Below are 18,135 nucleotides of genomic sequence, written 5' to 3'. Positions count from 1 at the left end.
TATATAGAGCACTACCAGGGCAACGCCAAGTAACCAGAACGATTTTTATTATGACCACTGTTGATATTTGGAAAATAGAATGTCATAAAATATACATCGAGAACGATCGGGTATTTTACAGTTAAAATATTAATGGTAGAAATATAGAAATATACCGCGAATGTTAACGTTGGAAGTTAGAACAAACAGGAATGTTAGTTAAATAAACGAAATACGTGACAAAAATAGATCAGCTCATTTGTTTCTTTCGTTTCGTGAGTTCATGACGTAATGAGTTTAGAAATTCTTGTTTCACAGTGAAGTAAGTCAGAGTGAGAGAGTTGGAGAAGTTAGCGCCAAAGATATCGCCTTGGCGTTTGAAAGCTGGTAGAAACGTGAACATTAGCATAACGCTCCGCAGCTTTGATGCAGTTCAACGTAGAATATCTGATATGAAAATTGAAAGAATAAAAGCAAATCCGACGGTATGAATTAAAAATGGAAAAGAATGCTAAATCTCCCGACATTTTGAAAACTGTTTTGTGGGCATTTTCAAGAGCGAAGAAAATAGCAAAAGATTTTAACTATTTTCGTCACTCTTGAATGAACTGATAAGCAATTTAGTCTTCTTTTCCATCTTTAATTCAATAGCTGATATGACAATCTGTAGGTAGTCATGCGGACAACGTGTCAACCCTAATGTATCTGATTATTATCCATAATGTTACTAATGTTTGTTACGTTACCAGCTAGCTCTTTAAAAGACAGGAGTGGCCGGTATCATTGACTACCATTTCATATTAAAGATCCTCCTTAAATTCTTTAGATTCCTTGGAATATTTCAAGCGATTCAGACGATGGCTTCAAAATGTAGACAGTAATGCTGGGGAGTATAATCCAATGATAACAGAACAAATATTACACTACCACTAAAACGTGAACAGGACAGCCATGTCCAAGTGGTTTCAAGAGGACACATACTACACTACTTTTATAAAGGACGAGGTAATTCTTGGAATGTCGAAATCATAATAAAAGATTATACACTATCCTCCTGACAACAGTAGTATGATACAGATACTATAGTACTCCGTTTTAAAAAGAGAGATGCAATTTCTAAGATAATGAAATAATGACCAATATACATATATTACACATATCCCTCAGCAAGTTGACTTAGTAGCTAACGAGATAGACTGACAAGTTGGGTGCCCAAAGTTTTGTATACCAGAAGATATATTTCATTTCATTATTCTGAAGCGTATATCTATATCTATCTATATATCCATAAAAGCAAAAATGTGCGTGAAACATTTTGGATATGTGTGGACACTAGGAACAGTTTTGATTGGCTAATCTAATAATCCAAACTCCTCATAAACGATGATGCTAATGGATTTAATTTTAGCATCAAATGAAAGACAATAATTTATTGTTAATCTGGGGGGGGTATTTTTTTCTGAGTGACCATTTACAAAAATAAAATTATACGCAACTACCCCCAAAAGACATTGCATATACGAAACTTTCCATTAACATCCAAATCTTACGCCAAATGAACCGCCATGTTGCTATGGCCACACGCATAAAAGAAATATTATTTTTAATTTTGAACTTTTCTTGTATTTAACATTTTTGAATTTTTTGAAATCTAGCCATTTTTATTAAACGATTAGCGTAAAATTTCAAGCATAACAAATTCGTTATTCTTGCAGATTTGCCTTCTTTTGTTTACAAAGCCATTTGGCGGAAGTGACGTCCGACATATTTTTAGCTACGGATGCGCAAAACTGTATAGAATGAACCTTTTTGTATACGTTTTATTTAAACAGTCTTTATTTGAACTTAAAGGAATTTTTTATTAGATTTATGAACTGTTTTCCCCCTTTATTATGCTTATGAACGTTTACCTTACTTTTATAATAAAATTAAGATAAACGTAGATATCGAAATTTTGTAAATTAAATCAGTTTAATTTTAAAAAAAACAAAAAACGAGGTGTTTTCCTTCAATTAAATTATAAACTTTATTTGAACTTTCCAACAAACTTTTACTTACATAAAAAATAAACTTTATAGATAATTTATAATAATTTTTTTTTAATATATTTAACGAAAAGTTGTTTATTATTGCCATTTCTCACGTATTTAATCAAACGTCATAAATAAACCGTATCCATTACATAATATTCCCAATTACATTTCTTTGTTTATTTGAACTTTATACCAAATTTTTGCATACATGAAAAAAAACTTTATTTATCTTTTATAACATAAAAATATAAAATTTCTTGTAAGAAAAAAAAGGATTTGGAATTATTACTTCCGACATCGATTTTTTATGAAACGATTATAATTATTTCCCCTGATTAGTTTTTTGTAATATGTTCCGAAGTTCGAAAGATTTAAAAATAATCTTCCAAAATAAATTCATTTGGTAATCGCAAGACGTTTCTAGCGTGTAAAAAAAATATTGTCGACAGAAAGATGTTTTGCTTTATTTTTAAATATTCTATATTCTTGCATAATTTGACCCGGATTCTCGTGATTCCCTGTCAAGCATGGATCGGGCGAGACCAGAAATCATCGGTTTAAGCCGAGCGTTGTTCCAGACACTTTAAAAACGAACAAACCGGAGTAAATATAAATGTAAATAATCAAAAAACTCAAAAATCAACCTTTACTATACTGATTATATTTTTGTTTATTTAATTTTACATGTTTTGTTTTTGTTTTCTTTTTTTTGTAAAATATTTATCAACAAAGTTTGTATTTTATCCCTTTAAGAAAAGTTAAAATTCTTAGGTGTAAGTACAAGGTTTTTTTAACGACTTTTTGTTTAGTCAAGTTTTTTTTTTTGGGGGGGGGGGCACAAAAATGTTATATTTATATATATATATATATATATATATATACGTAATATAAAGCTGAATGTGTGTGTGTGTGTGTGTGTGTGTGTGTGTGTGTGTGTGTGTGTGTGGTCACGAATAGGCTCCTATATGGTTGACTATTTTAAAAAACTGATTAGATATAATGATAGAAGATTATCGAGACACAGGAATGGGTATGTTTGATCTGGCAGAACGGTGGTTCATAAAAATTATGGGGTCTGCGTTCGCGGCTGGTCCACAAAGTATGGAAATAAAAAATTTAAAAAGTTATAAAAAACGTTTACAAGTGTTTTGGATATAGATGTACATAATGATACTTTGATAAGTATGTTTTTACTTAAATAGGGATGGTATAATAAAATTCTGGAGTTTGCGTTCGCGTCTGGCCTCCATGGAATGGAAAAAGGCACAAACTTGAATAAAGACTTTTCATATCTATCTGCATAAGTATACTTTGATAATTATATTTCAGTTTGAAGAAATATGGTATGATAAAATTATGGGGTGTTCGTTAGCACCTGACCTCCATAGAATGGAAATATGTCACAAAGTTTAACAAGGCTTTTTAATATAGCTCCACAGACTATTGTAATAAGTGTTTCAGTGTGAACAGGTATGGTATAATAAATTATGCGGTTTATCTATTTTATTTTTACTTTCATCATATTTTGCTTTGGTTTTGATGCGTAAAATTTTCAAAGTTAATATTCAGTATGGGGGTAAACCACTTGGATCGCTGCATTCTCAGTCTCTTTGAAAACATGCATCTAGTGGATTAGTACAAATAACAAAGGAAAAGAAATCATATAAAAAGCACAAGTGGATAATATATAATTAAGTAACTTAAATAATTGGTGTAATAGGAATAGAAACAGTAGCGTAAGATATGTACGTTAGATGATGACGTGAATAATGAATAAAATACATAATAAATAAAATACGAAAATAATGATAATAGGATAAACATATGGCAAGATATTTAGCGAATTACTTAAATAAATAACATGAATAAAGAAGAAGAAAATAATTTGAAATTATAAAACATTACAAAAAAACAAAAATTGGAAGAAATATGTTTTCCTTATATATTTGAACATTTGCAATAGACGAAATAAAAATGCCGTCTTCAACGTATTTTGCTTTCTCCCGTCAAATTCGAAATGAGAAGCTTCTTACCAGGCGAAAGAGGTGAGTGCTGCATTTTCAGCTTCTGAAAATAGACAAACGAAATCTATCAGAAGTTTCCAGTTGTAAGGCAGTTTAGTTTTAGAAGAGATCGGAAATGTTTAAAAAAAATACAAGAATCAATCAAGATGAGCTTGGAATTGTAAAAGCTCGCAGATTAAGAGGAACATCAGAGTTTTCGAAGATGGCTTGAATTGTAAAGCTTGCAAACGTCTTGCATGGGTGATCGAATTTTTCTAGGTGTGTTTAGAATTGCACAAATAGCAACATAAATTAACTTTGTTTTGCAACGAAACGAAACACCGATCATAATTTTGATACAACCTGATAAGAAAAGAAACTGATATGATTTAAGCGCACCCTCATTTGTATCTTCGTTCGTCTCTGGTTGAGTTATTCAATACCGAGGCACAATAAGTATAGTAAACGATTGATTCTTAGTTGGAGGAATGAAAAGTGAGATAAAAAGAACGACATGGATAACAAGTAAAATATATAAGGAGCAGAAATAGGATATTTATTTTATTTGTGTTTTTACGTGTTTATATTTAAGTAGTTTTGATAACCGATTCAATTTAACCCAAGATAACCCGTCTTTTTTTTCTAGGTGTGTGTTTACAATTGCACCAATAGCAACATGAATTAACTCTTTCTGGTACGAAACGAAACACCGACAATATTTTTGGATACAACCTAATACGAAAAAGAAACTGATATGATTTGAGCGCACCCTTATTTGTATCTTCTATGTTTCTGCTTGAATCATGCAATGCGAAGGCAGAATAAGTATATAAGATTCTACATAATTAATTTCCTATTATTGGTGAGTATCATATGAGTCAGATGATGATTATTATATTTCTAGTTAGAATTAGCTAGGTACCATACTATTATCCGTGCATGAGGTCGCCAAGCTAATAAAAACCCTAGATTCCAGTAAAGCAACTGGCCCTGATGGCATCCCAATTATAGTGTTAAAAAAGCTTCAACCAGAACTTGCTCCCATACTTACGAAACTATTTAAGCGCTGCCTTAAGGAGAAGTGCTTTCCGACCCCCTGGAAGACCGCATCAGTTTGCCCTGTATTTAAGAATTCAGGTGATAAGTCATCTCCCTCTCAGTACAGACCAATAAGTCTCCTCTGTGTTATGAGTAAGTTGCTGGAATCCATATTAAATAGAGAAATAGTCAACCACCTCAGCAGGAATAACCTTCTTAGTGACACACAATATGGTTTCCGCTCTGCAAGATCTACCGCAGATGTGCTGACGGTTATATCCCACAGGATTAGTGAATCTCTTGACAAAGGCTTCCTTTCTAGGGCAATTGCTCTTGACATATCAAAGGCCTTCGACAAGGTATGGCATAAGGGTCTACTTCACAAGATTTCCAGCTACGGTATAACTGGAAATGTTTTCTCAATCATTAAATCATTTCTCTCCGATAGGCTCATAAGAGTAGTGGTAGATGGACAAAAATCGGAGGCCTGCAATATAAATGCTGGAGTCCCTCAGGGGTCAATCCTGGGCCCAACTCTCTTCCTAATCTACATCAATGACCTCCCTAAACACATACTTAAATCATTCGTTGACATCTATGCTGATGACACGACCATCTACGGCAACACATCAAAGGCTGTAAATGACAAAGTTATCTCGGATTCTCTCTCCTCTGATCTCGAGCGCGGGGTTCAATGGGGGAAGATGTGGCTGGTTACCTTTAATGCATCCAAAACCAAACTCCTATCCTTACATCATCAACGCTCTGATCCCCAGCTGGCATCAATTGTGATGGATGGCTCTCGTCTGGGTGAGGCCCCGTGTTTTGACAAGCTTCTGGGTTTGACCTTTACTCCTGATCTGAAATGGAACACGTACATCAAGTCTGTTGCCAAGGTCACTGGAAAGATGGTGGGATCCTGCTACCGCTCCAGAAGATATCTCACTACGGATGCAATTCTCTATCTATATAAAAGCCAAGTACGTCCAAGGATGGAATACTGTTGCCATATCTGGGCAGGAGCTGCCAAAAACAGCCTATCATGCCTTGACAGAGTACAAAATAGACTCCGTGGTTTAGTGGGGGATGCCCTTTTCTCTACCCTGCAACCTCTCCCACAGAAGAGACGTTGCGAGCCTATCCTTGTTTTATCGTTATTTTCATGGCAGGTGCTCGTCTGAGCTCCAATCTCTGGTCCCCCCTCGCCAATCTTTCACGAAAAACACCCGTCTCGTTGAATCCACTGTGAAAAATTTCCCCCACTCTATATCTGTGCCTAAATCAAAACGCGGATTCCATGAACAAAGCTTCTTTCTTAGAACTGCGCGCCTGTGGAACTCTGTTCCGTCTGCCTGCTTCCCTCCGGACTACAACTTGGATGTCTTCAAGTCCAATGTTAACAAATTCCTAATAAACCGCCCCCTTAATTAAACACTTCATCAAATATCCACACTAACGTAATGTACTTGCAATAACCCTTATCCATGAGTGGCTTCCGGGCCTTGATAAGTGGTGATCACTGTGTAAAAAAAAAATATTTCTACATAGAAATAAGATACTTACGGGAAGGATCATGTGAACGTTCTCAATATCTCGATATCAAAATATTTCTATAGAAAGAAAATGAACTCGAACTTGGCACACCCAGACTTTCAGTCTGTGGCGTTAAACACTTGACCACCGTCAGCCTCCTGCGGCTGATGAATTAGCTATGTGTAGTTTCCAAAGGGAAAAGAGACTGAATGTTATTTTCCCTTCTTTTTTCATGCATACGCATATAATGTGCACACGAATCATCATCATCTGCATCCTCCACCTCCTCCTTTTCCTGCTCCTTCTCCTTCAAGGACCTTAGTTTATTTTTTATAATATACTCGTTTCTATGTATAACTTGTCATCTTCACATCTGAGTTCAAGACTCAAAGTGTTTCCTGGTCAAATCTTTCGATATTAGTTGTGCATAACAAAAAGGCACAGGTGTTGTACTCGATGAACAATCGGTTTGACACGATGATTCTTGATAGTTTATCAAATTTAAGCGAAGGCAGAATAAGTATTGTAAACGATTGATTCTACATAATTAATTGAACAGAGAACGTTATTTTACCGAGAGACAAAACAGAGAACGTCCTACTGTTGTTGAGCATCATTCATTTATTTTGTGTGGGTCAGATGATTATCTTTATCTTTCTAGTTAGAATTATTTCTAGATAAAATAAGATACTTACGGGAAGGATCAAGTGAAGGTTCCCAACATATCAATATCAAAGTCTTTCTGTAGAAAGAAAATGGATTCGAACTTAGACTTTCAGTCCGTAGCGTTAAACACCTGACCACCGTCACCTGCCTGCGGCTGATGAATTAGCTATGTATAGTTTCCAAAGGGAGAAGAGACTTAATTTCATTTTCCCTCCTTTTTTACGCATGCGCGCAGAATGTGCTTACGAATCGTCATCATCATCATCATCATCATCATCATCATCATCATCATCATCATTATCATCATCATCATCATCATCATCATCATCCAAGGACCTTGTTTTTTTATAATATTCTCATTTCCATGTATAACATAATAATAATTACTAAAAGGTGAATAAAATTAAGAGGTACAGAGTAAGGCAAGGTCAAAATAAGTCATGAAGTACATTTAAGGAATAATGGATGAAGAGGGAAATGAAAAGAACAAAAACGAAACTTTTTTTATTATTTTATTTTTATTTTTATTTTTATTTTTATTTTTCCCTTTGTTTGTTCTTTTCACTTCACTCTTCGTCCATTATTCCTTAAATGTACTTCATGACTTATTTTGACCTTGCCTTACTCTGTACCTCTTAATTTTATTCACATTTTAGTAATTATTATTATTATAATTATTATTATTATTATTATTATTATTATTATTATTATAGAAAATGCGAGAATGAAAAGTAATATAGTTAAGCTTTAACATAGGAAAGTAAAGGACAAGTTGTTTAACATGGAAAAGAAAAAACAATATATTCTAGTAAAAAATATAAATTTATAACTTAAAATGGTGCAGCATACAAAATTGATTATATAATGTTATAAATTGAAATTTAAAAATATTCTTTATGCTGCAATATTTTAAGTTATAAAGTTACTCTAATTTTTACTAGAATATCTTGTCGTTTTCTTTTCGAGTTTTAAAAACTAGTCCTTTGCTTTTCCATGTTTAAGCTTAACCATATTACTTTTCATGCTTGCACTTTTCAATAACCCATAATTTTTCCAGGTTTCCAATAAATTCATTTGTTCTTTGTTTAATTTCAGTCTTAATGTTTTGCCCCCATAAACACATATGCAATAACAATGTACGGCACTCGTCTGCTTTCAATGAAATACCTCAATTATCTCCCTTTCATGCTTTACATCTGTCTGTTTCACGAGCTATTTCTCTTTTCGCGACAATAGTCGCTTAAGCAATGATGTTGTTATGAAAATCAATCATAAAAAACGTGCTCACGCCTTTACGTATTCTAACGATGTTGAACACCAGAACATTCATCATAACATTTTTTTTACGAAAATTGATTTTTTTTCACAAGATATCTCGGAAAGTGCTCTATAAACTGTAATAATTGTTTGAAATTTAGTCGCATAATAAGTAAGCGATGAAGCTTCAAAGCAGCTCTAAATGATGAGAACTGACACTTGAAAGCCAAATATAACGTAATATTAGGAAAATAAACAAATATTTTACTTGTTTGAAATGTATCACAAATATATTTCAGAGGTATTCTCCATCTTCAGTGTCTTGTTTCTTTTTATTTTCTTTTTCCTTGCCATGTTCTAATTTGGAGATAAAAGTATGATACGAGCCGCACGTTCTTTCTAGCGGTTGTATTTTGAAATGTTTGAACTGTGCGTAGGCAACGGGAGAATAACGTCAAACCATTTCAAAATACAACAGTTCCAAATAAATATGTACATTTAGAATGTGTTTTTACGGTTAAAAATTATATTCACATTTTACATGCGGTTTTACGGTTAAAAAAACATATATGCACATTTAAAATGTGTTTTTAGGTTGCAAAAATATATGCACAAATCTATGCACATTTAACGTTTTTTGGTGTTTTTTTACGGTTGAAAAGTGCATGAAAATTTAATAGTTGTTTTTACGGTTAAAATATATGCACATTAAACATATGCATTTACAGTTGAAAAATATACACACATTTAGCATTATTTTTACTGTAAAATAATATATGCACATTTAACATGTATTTTTACGTTTGAAAAAATAAAGGCAAATTTCACATGTGTTGTCACGGTTTAAACAATATATGCGCCTAAAACAATTTGCTTTTACGGTTAAAAATACATGCACATTTAACGTGTGTTTTTGCGGTTGAAATAATATTTGCATATTTTACATGTGTTTTTGCGTTTGAAATATCATATGCACATTTAACGTGGTTTTACAGTTAAAAATATATGCACATTTAACATATACTGTCACGGTTTAAAAAATATAAAAACATATAACATTTGTCTTTACGGCTAAAAATATATGCATATTAAATATGTGTTTTTGCGGTTGAAATAATATATGCGCATTTAACATATGTTTTTACTGTATGAAAAATATATGCACATTAAACATGTGTTTTTCGAATAAAAAATTTATTCTCATTTAACATGTGTTTTACGGCTGAAAAATATATGCACATTAAACATATGTTTTTATGGTTGAAAAAATATATGCACATTAAACATGTGTTTTTTATGGTTGAAAAAATATATGCACATTAAACATGTGTTTTTATGGTTGAAAAAATATATGCACATTAAACATGTGTTTTTATGGTTGAAAAAATATATGCACATTAAACATGTGTTTTTATGGTTGAAAAAATACATGCACATTAAACATGTGTTTTTATGGTTGAAAAAATACATGCACATTAAACATGTGTTTTTTATGGTTGAAAAAATATATGCACATTAAACATGTGTTTTTATGGTTGAAAAAATATATGCACATTAAACATGTGTTTTTATGGTTGAAAAAATACATGCACATTAAACATGTGTTTTTATGGTTGAAAAAATATATGCACATTAAACATGTGTTTTTTATGGTTGAAAAAATATATGCACATTAAACATGTGTTTTTATGGTTGAAAAAATATATGCACATTAAACATGTGTTTTTATGGTTGAAAAAATATATGCACATTAAACGCGTGTTTTTTTATGGTTGAAAAAATACATGCACATTAAACGCGTGTTTTTTTATGGTTAAAAAATATATACACATTAAACATGTGTTTTTTTATGGTTGAAAACTGTATGCACATTAAACATGTGTTTTTTATGGTTGAAAAAATATATGCACATTAAAGATGTGTTTTTATGGTTCAAAAAATATATGCACATTAAACATGTGTTTTTATATGGTTGAAAAAATATATGCACATTAAACATGTGTTTTTATTGTTGAAAATATATATGCACATTAAAAACGTGTTTTATATGGTTGAAAAAATATATGCACATTAAACATGTGTTTTTATGGTCTAAAAATATATGCACATTAAACATGTGCTTTTATGGTTGAAAAAATACATGCACATTAAACATATGTTTTTTATGGTTGAAAAAATATACGCACATAAAACATGTGCTTTTAATGTCTAAAAAAGCATATGCACATTAAACGTGTTTTTATGGTTGAAAAAATATATGCACATTAAACATACGTTTTTTTATGGTTGAAAAAGTATATGCACATTAAACATGTGTTTTTATGGTTGAAAAAATATATGCACATTAAACATGTTTTTTTATAGTTGAAAAAGTATATGCACATTAAACGTGTTTTATGATTGAAAAAATATATGCGCATTAAACATGTGTCTTTTATGGTTGAAAAACTGTATGCACATTTAACATGTTTTTATGGTTGAAAAAATATATGCACATTAAACATATATGTACATTTAAATATATGCACATTTAAAATTTGTTTTTTTTCGATGGAAACATATGTGCACATTTTACATGTATTTTACGTATAAAAAACGAATGAACATTTAACATGTGTTGTCACGTTTTAAAAATATATGCAGTATAACAGTTCATTTTACGGTAAAAAAAATATGCAAATATAATATGTGTTTTTACGGTTGAAAATATATATATATATATACATATATATATATACATATATATATATATATATAAGCTGTTTTCACCGGAAACCTGGAGAAAAATAACAATATTATAGTTTAATGTTTATAGATTTATTAATATTTGGATCAGAATCGTAGTTGTATGGGATTTGTGAATTTATTCCAGAATTAGTAATTGTATCGGAATCTGCAAATATATCGGAATCCTCTCATAACGAATATATATATATATATATATATATATATATATATATATATATATATATATATATATATATATACATATATATATGCGCGTGTGTGTGATTGAGTGTGTGTATATAACTATATATATATATATATATGTGTGTGTATATATATATAATACGCTTCTATTCTCGGATTTTCCTTAAAATGTAGCACTATGCTGGATTCCATTTAAAATAAATAATTATATATATACTAGCTGTACCCTGCCACGCGTTGCTGTGGCTCAAATTGGCTCAATGGAAAAAGTTCCAAAATGAGAAAAAGCATGTTTCTTATAGGTTTAATTTTCCATTTTGCATGGGTACACAGTTTTTGTTGTTGAATTTTCTTAGCTTATATAGAGATTTTCCGGTTTTGTGACTCTTGAATACGTAACATAAACTGTCCATGTGAAAAAACAGTCATTGTGTAACTGTAACGCCCACAATTGTAAGGATTGTTCTCTGTGCTTTGTTGGTGGTTATTGCAAATGACAATAAAATTGGAAAGTGCAATTTCCTAAAGTGTAATGATGTATCCGGTGGAATCATAGGAATGCGTGGAATGAAGATATATTCATCTGTGAAAGGTCCTGTTAAGATTGTTGCTTCTATGATATTGTTTGTTAATTTTTTTTTATTGCAAGCTATGTGCCATTGCAAAGCTTGTATTGGTTTATATTTCACAACATGATAATTAGTACACCAAATTTCAGTTGCAATACATGCGGTGGAATCCCTTGCAAATATAGCTATTGGATAATTAACCACTTTATCTGCTTTCACAACAGTGTCGATGGATTTGTATTTGATTACCTCACTTGGAATTTTACATTGAATAATAGCGTTAAGTTCATGGGCATCTTTGTATCGACCTGCAAGAATAGCTCATTCACTCAGTCAAATGGAATTCTTATAATTCGAATATCTGCACAAACATTTTAAACTAACTATTCTTTTGATGAAATAAAATTACAGAAATTACAGGAGTTAAAAGTCAAAGAATTTTGCCCTTAACTCTGATTAGCTGGCACTTTTTCGTACCTAATTTCCCACAAGTGATGCAAAAGTTTTTGTGCGGATCGAACAGTCTGCAACTGGATATGCATATTTTGAGTTAAGTTTAATGTCTTCACATGGAACAAAAAAAGTAGAGTATTTGAGGCAAGCATTTATTTCATCTGCTGGTATTGATTGAAGAATAACAGGTAACATTTGTTTGAAATATCCTGCAAGCAATATTACTGCATTCCAAAATGGTCTGACATTGCCACGCAAATCTTGCAAGGATCGACCAAGAGCCTCAAGTGATTTTTTGCGTACCATTGTGCATTCATCCTAAACAATAAGTTTTCATTTTTGCAATATTTTTCCCCATATTGGATGTTTTGGAGATGTCGAACATGAGATTTTTGAAAAATTGAATGTTTTAAAGTAGAATAAATAATTCTTCTACTTGGCAGCAAGGTCGCAGGTATTCCCCATGCAGCAAGGGCTAAGGCTATGTCATTTTGTTACCAAATGGCTGCCAAAAACAATTTAATTAGAAAGGTTTTACCAGTTACTTCTGATGCTGTTCAAGGTAGCAGTAATTTCCAAATAACTTCTATTCTCACAGTCAGCAAATTAGGTGACTAAAATAGGATTTATCCATGTTTTGACAATGCCTTATTCACTGTAATTAATTTAGGAGACTAAAATAGGATGAGGGATTAGAGATGGACAGATAGAGAGGAAGATATATAGATAGAAAAGAGAAAGTGAGAGGAAATAGAGAAAGAGAAGGAGATAGAGAGATAAAGGGATTGATAGATAAACAGAGAGAGGGGGAGAGTTAGAAAAAGCGAGGGATGAGACAGAGGAAATGAAAGAGATAGAGGGAGTTAGAGAGAGAAAGTGGCTCCAAGAGAGATAGAGAGGGTTATAGAGAGAAAGATAGATTGAAAGAGGGAAAGGGAGAGATGGATAGAGAGAGATATTAAGAGAGAGGGGGGAGAAACAGAAGGTGAACTACACTTCACCGTTTTTTTCCTCGTTCAGTAGAGAAGAAATCTTTCGAGACTGAGGCAATTTTAATGTTTTGTTATTATCCAGAGTACCCCTTTTTTTGGGGGGGGGGCTAGATTTTCCTCACATTAGAAACCAACCGGGTTGTCTGTACTTTCACTTAACAAATTAATAAAAGAAAAACATATTGTAAAATTTGAATTTAACATGAAAATACTATTAAAAAAAATAGCACGATAACATAAGTGCATAAGTGCCACTTTAAGTACTCCTTGGGCGTTGAGTTCCATGGATACCAGCGTAATTATTTAATGGTCGCTCCCTTAGCCCCCTAGTCAAGGCTAATGCATGCGCACATAACATTTTTTTATTTACTGACGTTGGCTTAGTAACTAAACGATTTATTGATAATTTCGTAACCCTTAAACGCATGCCGGCGATTTAAATTGGTTCATTATTGTTGTAATGAAAAAAAAAGTTTCATTCAACGCAAAACCAAAAACACATATTAATGATAAATGATTTATTATTGTATTCATTGAAATTTACTAATTTTTAAATAAAAAAGTAAAAAAAAAGTTAATAAAAAATAGTTGCTTATGTGCGCATAAAAACTTCTTTTTTTTTTTTAGATTAAGTCCACCTTGGAATCACCCCCCCCCCAACCTCCACATCTTTAGAACAGCTTCCGGAATAAACACCACTTTTGGAGGGGGGGGCTATTTGAAAAATTTAACTGATATTTGTTGTCAGCATACCCACCCGAAAATACTATTAAAAAAAAGGAGAGGTTCAGTGCCCGTGGCAGAGAAGTAGATTTATTTATCAATAAAAGCTGCGGAGAAGTAAATTTATTTATCAATAAAAGTCGTCATTTAAAAAAGAAAATTGTGGAGGTGGACCTAAATGTAAATATTTACCCAAAAAATTATCCCGAAATTTATTACAAAAACGTTTTGTTTTCGCACTATTCAACAATTTGTTCATCAGCACATGTAAATTAAAAAATATTTGTAAAAGTGAGAAGTTATCAGTAAATGATTTAGTTTTTTTTAAATTAATTTATTTATTTATTTACATTAGGTCTGCCTCCACAAATGTTAAGAACGGCTTTCAGAATAAACACCCTCAACCTCTCCATATTAACATCGGATTTCGGAATAAACACCATTTGGGGGGGATATTTAAAAAAAAAAGTCGATAAAGTCGTCATTTAAAAAGAAATTTAAAATCAAATGTTTGTAAAAGTGAGAAATTATTAATAAATGGTTGTAACATTTTTCGGTGCTAATGCAAAAAGTGATCCGCGCTATTTTTTAAATCGTATTTCCACGTTTAATTAAAGTTTTATGATATGTTTTTTTTATTCAATTGCAAGGTTAAAGTACAGAATAGGTACAAACCACCCTCCCCTCCCCATGTTAAGAATGGCTTTTTAAATAATGACGTTATTATTTCAGCATGGATCACTCTCTGCATGAGTACCCATTTTTCTTTTAATATTCATAAAAATAAATAATAAAATAATAAAAATTTCAAAATAAATAAATAAATGTTTGTAAATGTGACAAATAATCGTTTAGTTACGGCAACGTCAGTAAATAAAATATGTTACGTGCGGGGTGGGGTGGGGGACTAAGGGAGCGACTATTATTTTTTTTCTGCTGGTCGCCATGGAACTCAACGCCCAAGGAGTACCAAAATGTAATTTTTTTTTGTCAAATAAATAAATTTCAAGCAATTTTTGCAATAAATAATAGATAGCACTTCGTTAATTTTACGACTCGCCCCAGCATATTATAAACACCCTAACTTCCCCATGTTAAAACGGCTTTCGGAATGAACACCCCCAACCTCCCCATATTAAGAGCGGCTTTCGAGGTTAATGGAAGGGCGTTTTTTTAATCGTATTTCCACGTTTAATTAAAGTTTTATTATATGTTTTTATTCAATTGTAAGGTTAAAGTACAGAATAGGTACAAAACACCCTCCCTTCCTCATGTTAAGAATGGCTTTTTAAATAATAGCGTTATTATTTCAGCACGGATCACTCTCGGCTTAGTTTAGGAGAAGGAGGTTGAGATTCATGAGGGGATTGGGGAATACAGTTTTTGTGCGTCTAGTTTCTTCTTGAGATTCACGATTTCAATGTATTTTGCGTTTTAACTGTTTAGTTTCTTTTCACGGCATTGTTTACATAAAAAAGTTTGTTTTAACTTTTTCTAAACTGTTTTATTTTTACGACATGCCTCAGCGTATTATAAAAACCCTAACCTCCCCATGTTAAAAAAAATATAATAACTATCAAAACGTGCCCAGATGATCACATTTTATATATTTGTCATTTGGAAAAATTGGAAACGTCACTCACACAATGTAGGTTTAACCAGCTTCCTTCAAAGAAGGAAGTTCCAAAAAAGTATGAAATTCGCAAGCAGTCCCCAGTCGCATGTATATCTCCGTTAGCGTAAATGACACGTTTAAATTTTGCAACCTTTACAGGGAGAATTTTCTGTTGGAGTTTAGATTCACAAACTTTTACTTTAACGGAAGAAAATGTAAGATTGTAAATAAAAAGAAAACTGTTTTAATCAACAAAAGCGTAAGGTATTGATCGGCTATATGATAACCGGACTGTATCGCATGAAATTTGTAACACATTAACTGTAGTTTAAATGGTAGTCATTTACTAAGGCGACATTCTAAAATAAGAAAATTTGAAAATACTACACAAAAATTGTTTTTAGTTTCATTGTTTTTAACATTTTTTCTTAAATTAGAACGCTATTATAATAGCATAAAAAAACTACAACTGAATTCAAACATACAAATTTTAAAAACTCAAAAGATGCAAGATATCTTACCTATGATTTCTTCACTCATACTTAGATGACGGAGGAGAAAATATAGATGATATCAAATAGTGGGATATAAAGCTGAAAAAAGAAAAGATTTAGACGAAAAGAATGCAGACGCTCAATTTATAGTGCTGACAATTCGCATTCCCTAAGGCGGGATCAGATTTCCAGCGGCCTTAATATCCTGTCATGCATTTCTTTTTATTTTAAGAAACAATAACAACTTTATATTACACGCAGATTTTTTCCCCGTTTCAGATTTAATTTTCAAAGAAACAATAAAAAAAATTAATCAGGAATGCAAGGACGTATCCAGAGAATATTCATGCGTTGCATAGAACATTTGAAAGTAGATATCCGTATAGGTTTCCTTTGGTTGCTTTGTTTTACGGCATATCAACACTTTTCGGGTCATTTAATGCCGAATTTAGCCATTCCGATAAATAAATTAAGATTCAAGTTGTTTATAGCTTTAAATATTTATTCATGCTGTTTCGTTTGGTTGTCTTACGGCATATCAACTCTTTTCAGGCTAATTAATATCAAATTCTTTGAAATTTTTTTATGATCAAATTCTTTAGATCTTCAAATATTTATTCGTCGTATGTTGTTTAGTTCTTTTGTAGAATCAGCAACTATCACCATGGTATGCGTAAATACATCAAAAAATACCTATCAGAGTTAGGTTTTACATCAGAATGCCCCGGTTAAGTATAAAAAATCGATAATCTAAAAATCCCATATAAGAAGAAACAGTTGATTTTGCCTAAAAGTTAACACACTTATATAGCAGCCTAACATCAGAAGTGCATTTGATAAGCAGAAGGGCCCGGCGAATACAGTTATTTGATAAAACTTGTCCGAAATAAATGTTTCTGTTTAGAGCACAATTAAACAATGATACTTGACTTTTGCATTTTAAAAGTTTATTCAAGCAATTATATAAAAATAATTTTATAAAATAAATCGTTTGTTCTTGTTACAATATTTTTGCACTAAAATGTGGTAGTTATTTAAATTGCTGCCCACATCAGCAATATTTTGCACAAAGCCGGGAAAATGGAGATCTAAATCAGCCTCCACTAAAAGAGGGGCACTCCTGCAATTGCAAAAATTGCCTGAGTAACCCCGTTGGCATTCCCTGGTCGGGCGACAAGCAATAAACTTGCCCCACCGGAAAGCCCGGTGGCAAGGCCTGGGAGGGTGGACCCCCTGGGTATTACCAAGGCGATGCACCTAAGTCCGACGGGTCGGTTCCCGGCCCCTCACTTGTCGGGCTGAGTGTCAACAACGGATCCTGGACGTGCACTACCCTGTCTCCCTGCAGCCGAAGCCGCTAGGAGACACATCCCATCATAAAGATTATAATGAGGTAAATATTTATTTTCATTTAAAAATATAAAACAATTAAAAGAAAAATTGGGCACAAGGCCGGACATAGGGATGGGGAAGGGGCGATCTTTGCTGGCTAATACTTACTAATTTAACCTAACTAGTTCCTGCTTTCACTCTACTTCCACCACAATACCACATTCATACTATACAGCCTTCAATGTATAAATCCTTGAACACTAACCATAAGAACAACATACCATGATAATCTAATTAAGACCCCATAAGAAAAAGGGAGGATGGGAAAATAATTTTATATATAGAAAATAGAAATGGGATATTTACAACGTTAGTAACAAAAGACACCCCCTCCCGTTAGTAAAATGTGGTAGATACGCCGATTCGCCAGGCGAAAGGGTGATGCGGGCTTAAACGCTTTATTATAAACACCTCTTACGAAAACTTCTAAAAGGAACCCACATCTCTGGCGAATCAA

The 18,135-nt window shown here is 32.3% G+C and overlaps 1 protein-coding gene across 1 annotated transcript in view; it reads right to left on the bottom strand.

Annotated features, from left to right (window-relative positions):
- Positions 1-16,453, bottom strand: part of LOC145277599 (allene oxide synthase-lipoxygenase protein-like) — an 88,450-nt gene extending 71,997 nt beyond the window's left edge. The window contains exons 1-2 of the mRNA XM_080129116.1: positions 16,314-16,453; positions 4,046-4,079 (exon numbers count right to left, since the gene is read on the bottom strand). Coding sequence (XP_079985242.1) covers positions 4,046-4,079; positions 16,314-16,332 — 53 coding nt within the window. The 5' untranslated portion in view covers positions 16,333-16,453. The remainder of the gene's footprint in view (positions 1-4,045; positions 4,080-16,313) is intronic.
- Positions 16,454-18,135: the final 1,682 nt, after the last annotated feature.

Source organism: Euprymna scolopes, chromosome 6, assembly GCF_053919585.1.
Source record: "Euprymna scolopes isolate OS-2025 chromosome 6, ASM5391958v1, whole genome shotgun sequence".
NCBI classification, from domain to species: domain Eukaryota; kingdom Metazoa; phylum Mollusca; class Cephalopoda; order Sepiida; family Sepiolidae; genus Euprymna; species Euprymna scolopes.
Note: the sequence above shows the minus strand (reverse complement) of the source record. Positions and strands in the feature narration are given on the sequence as shown.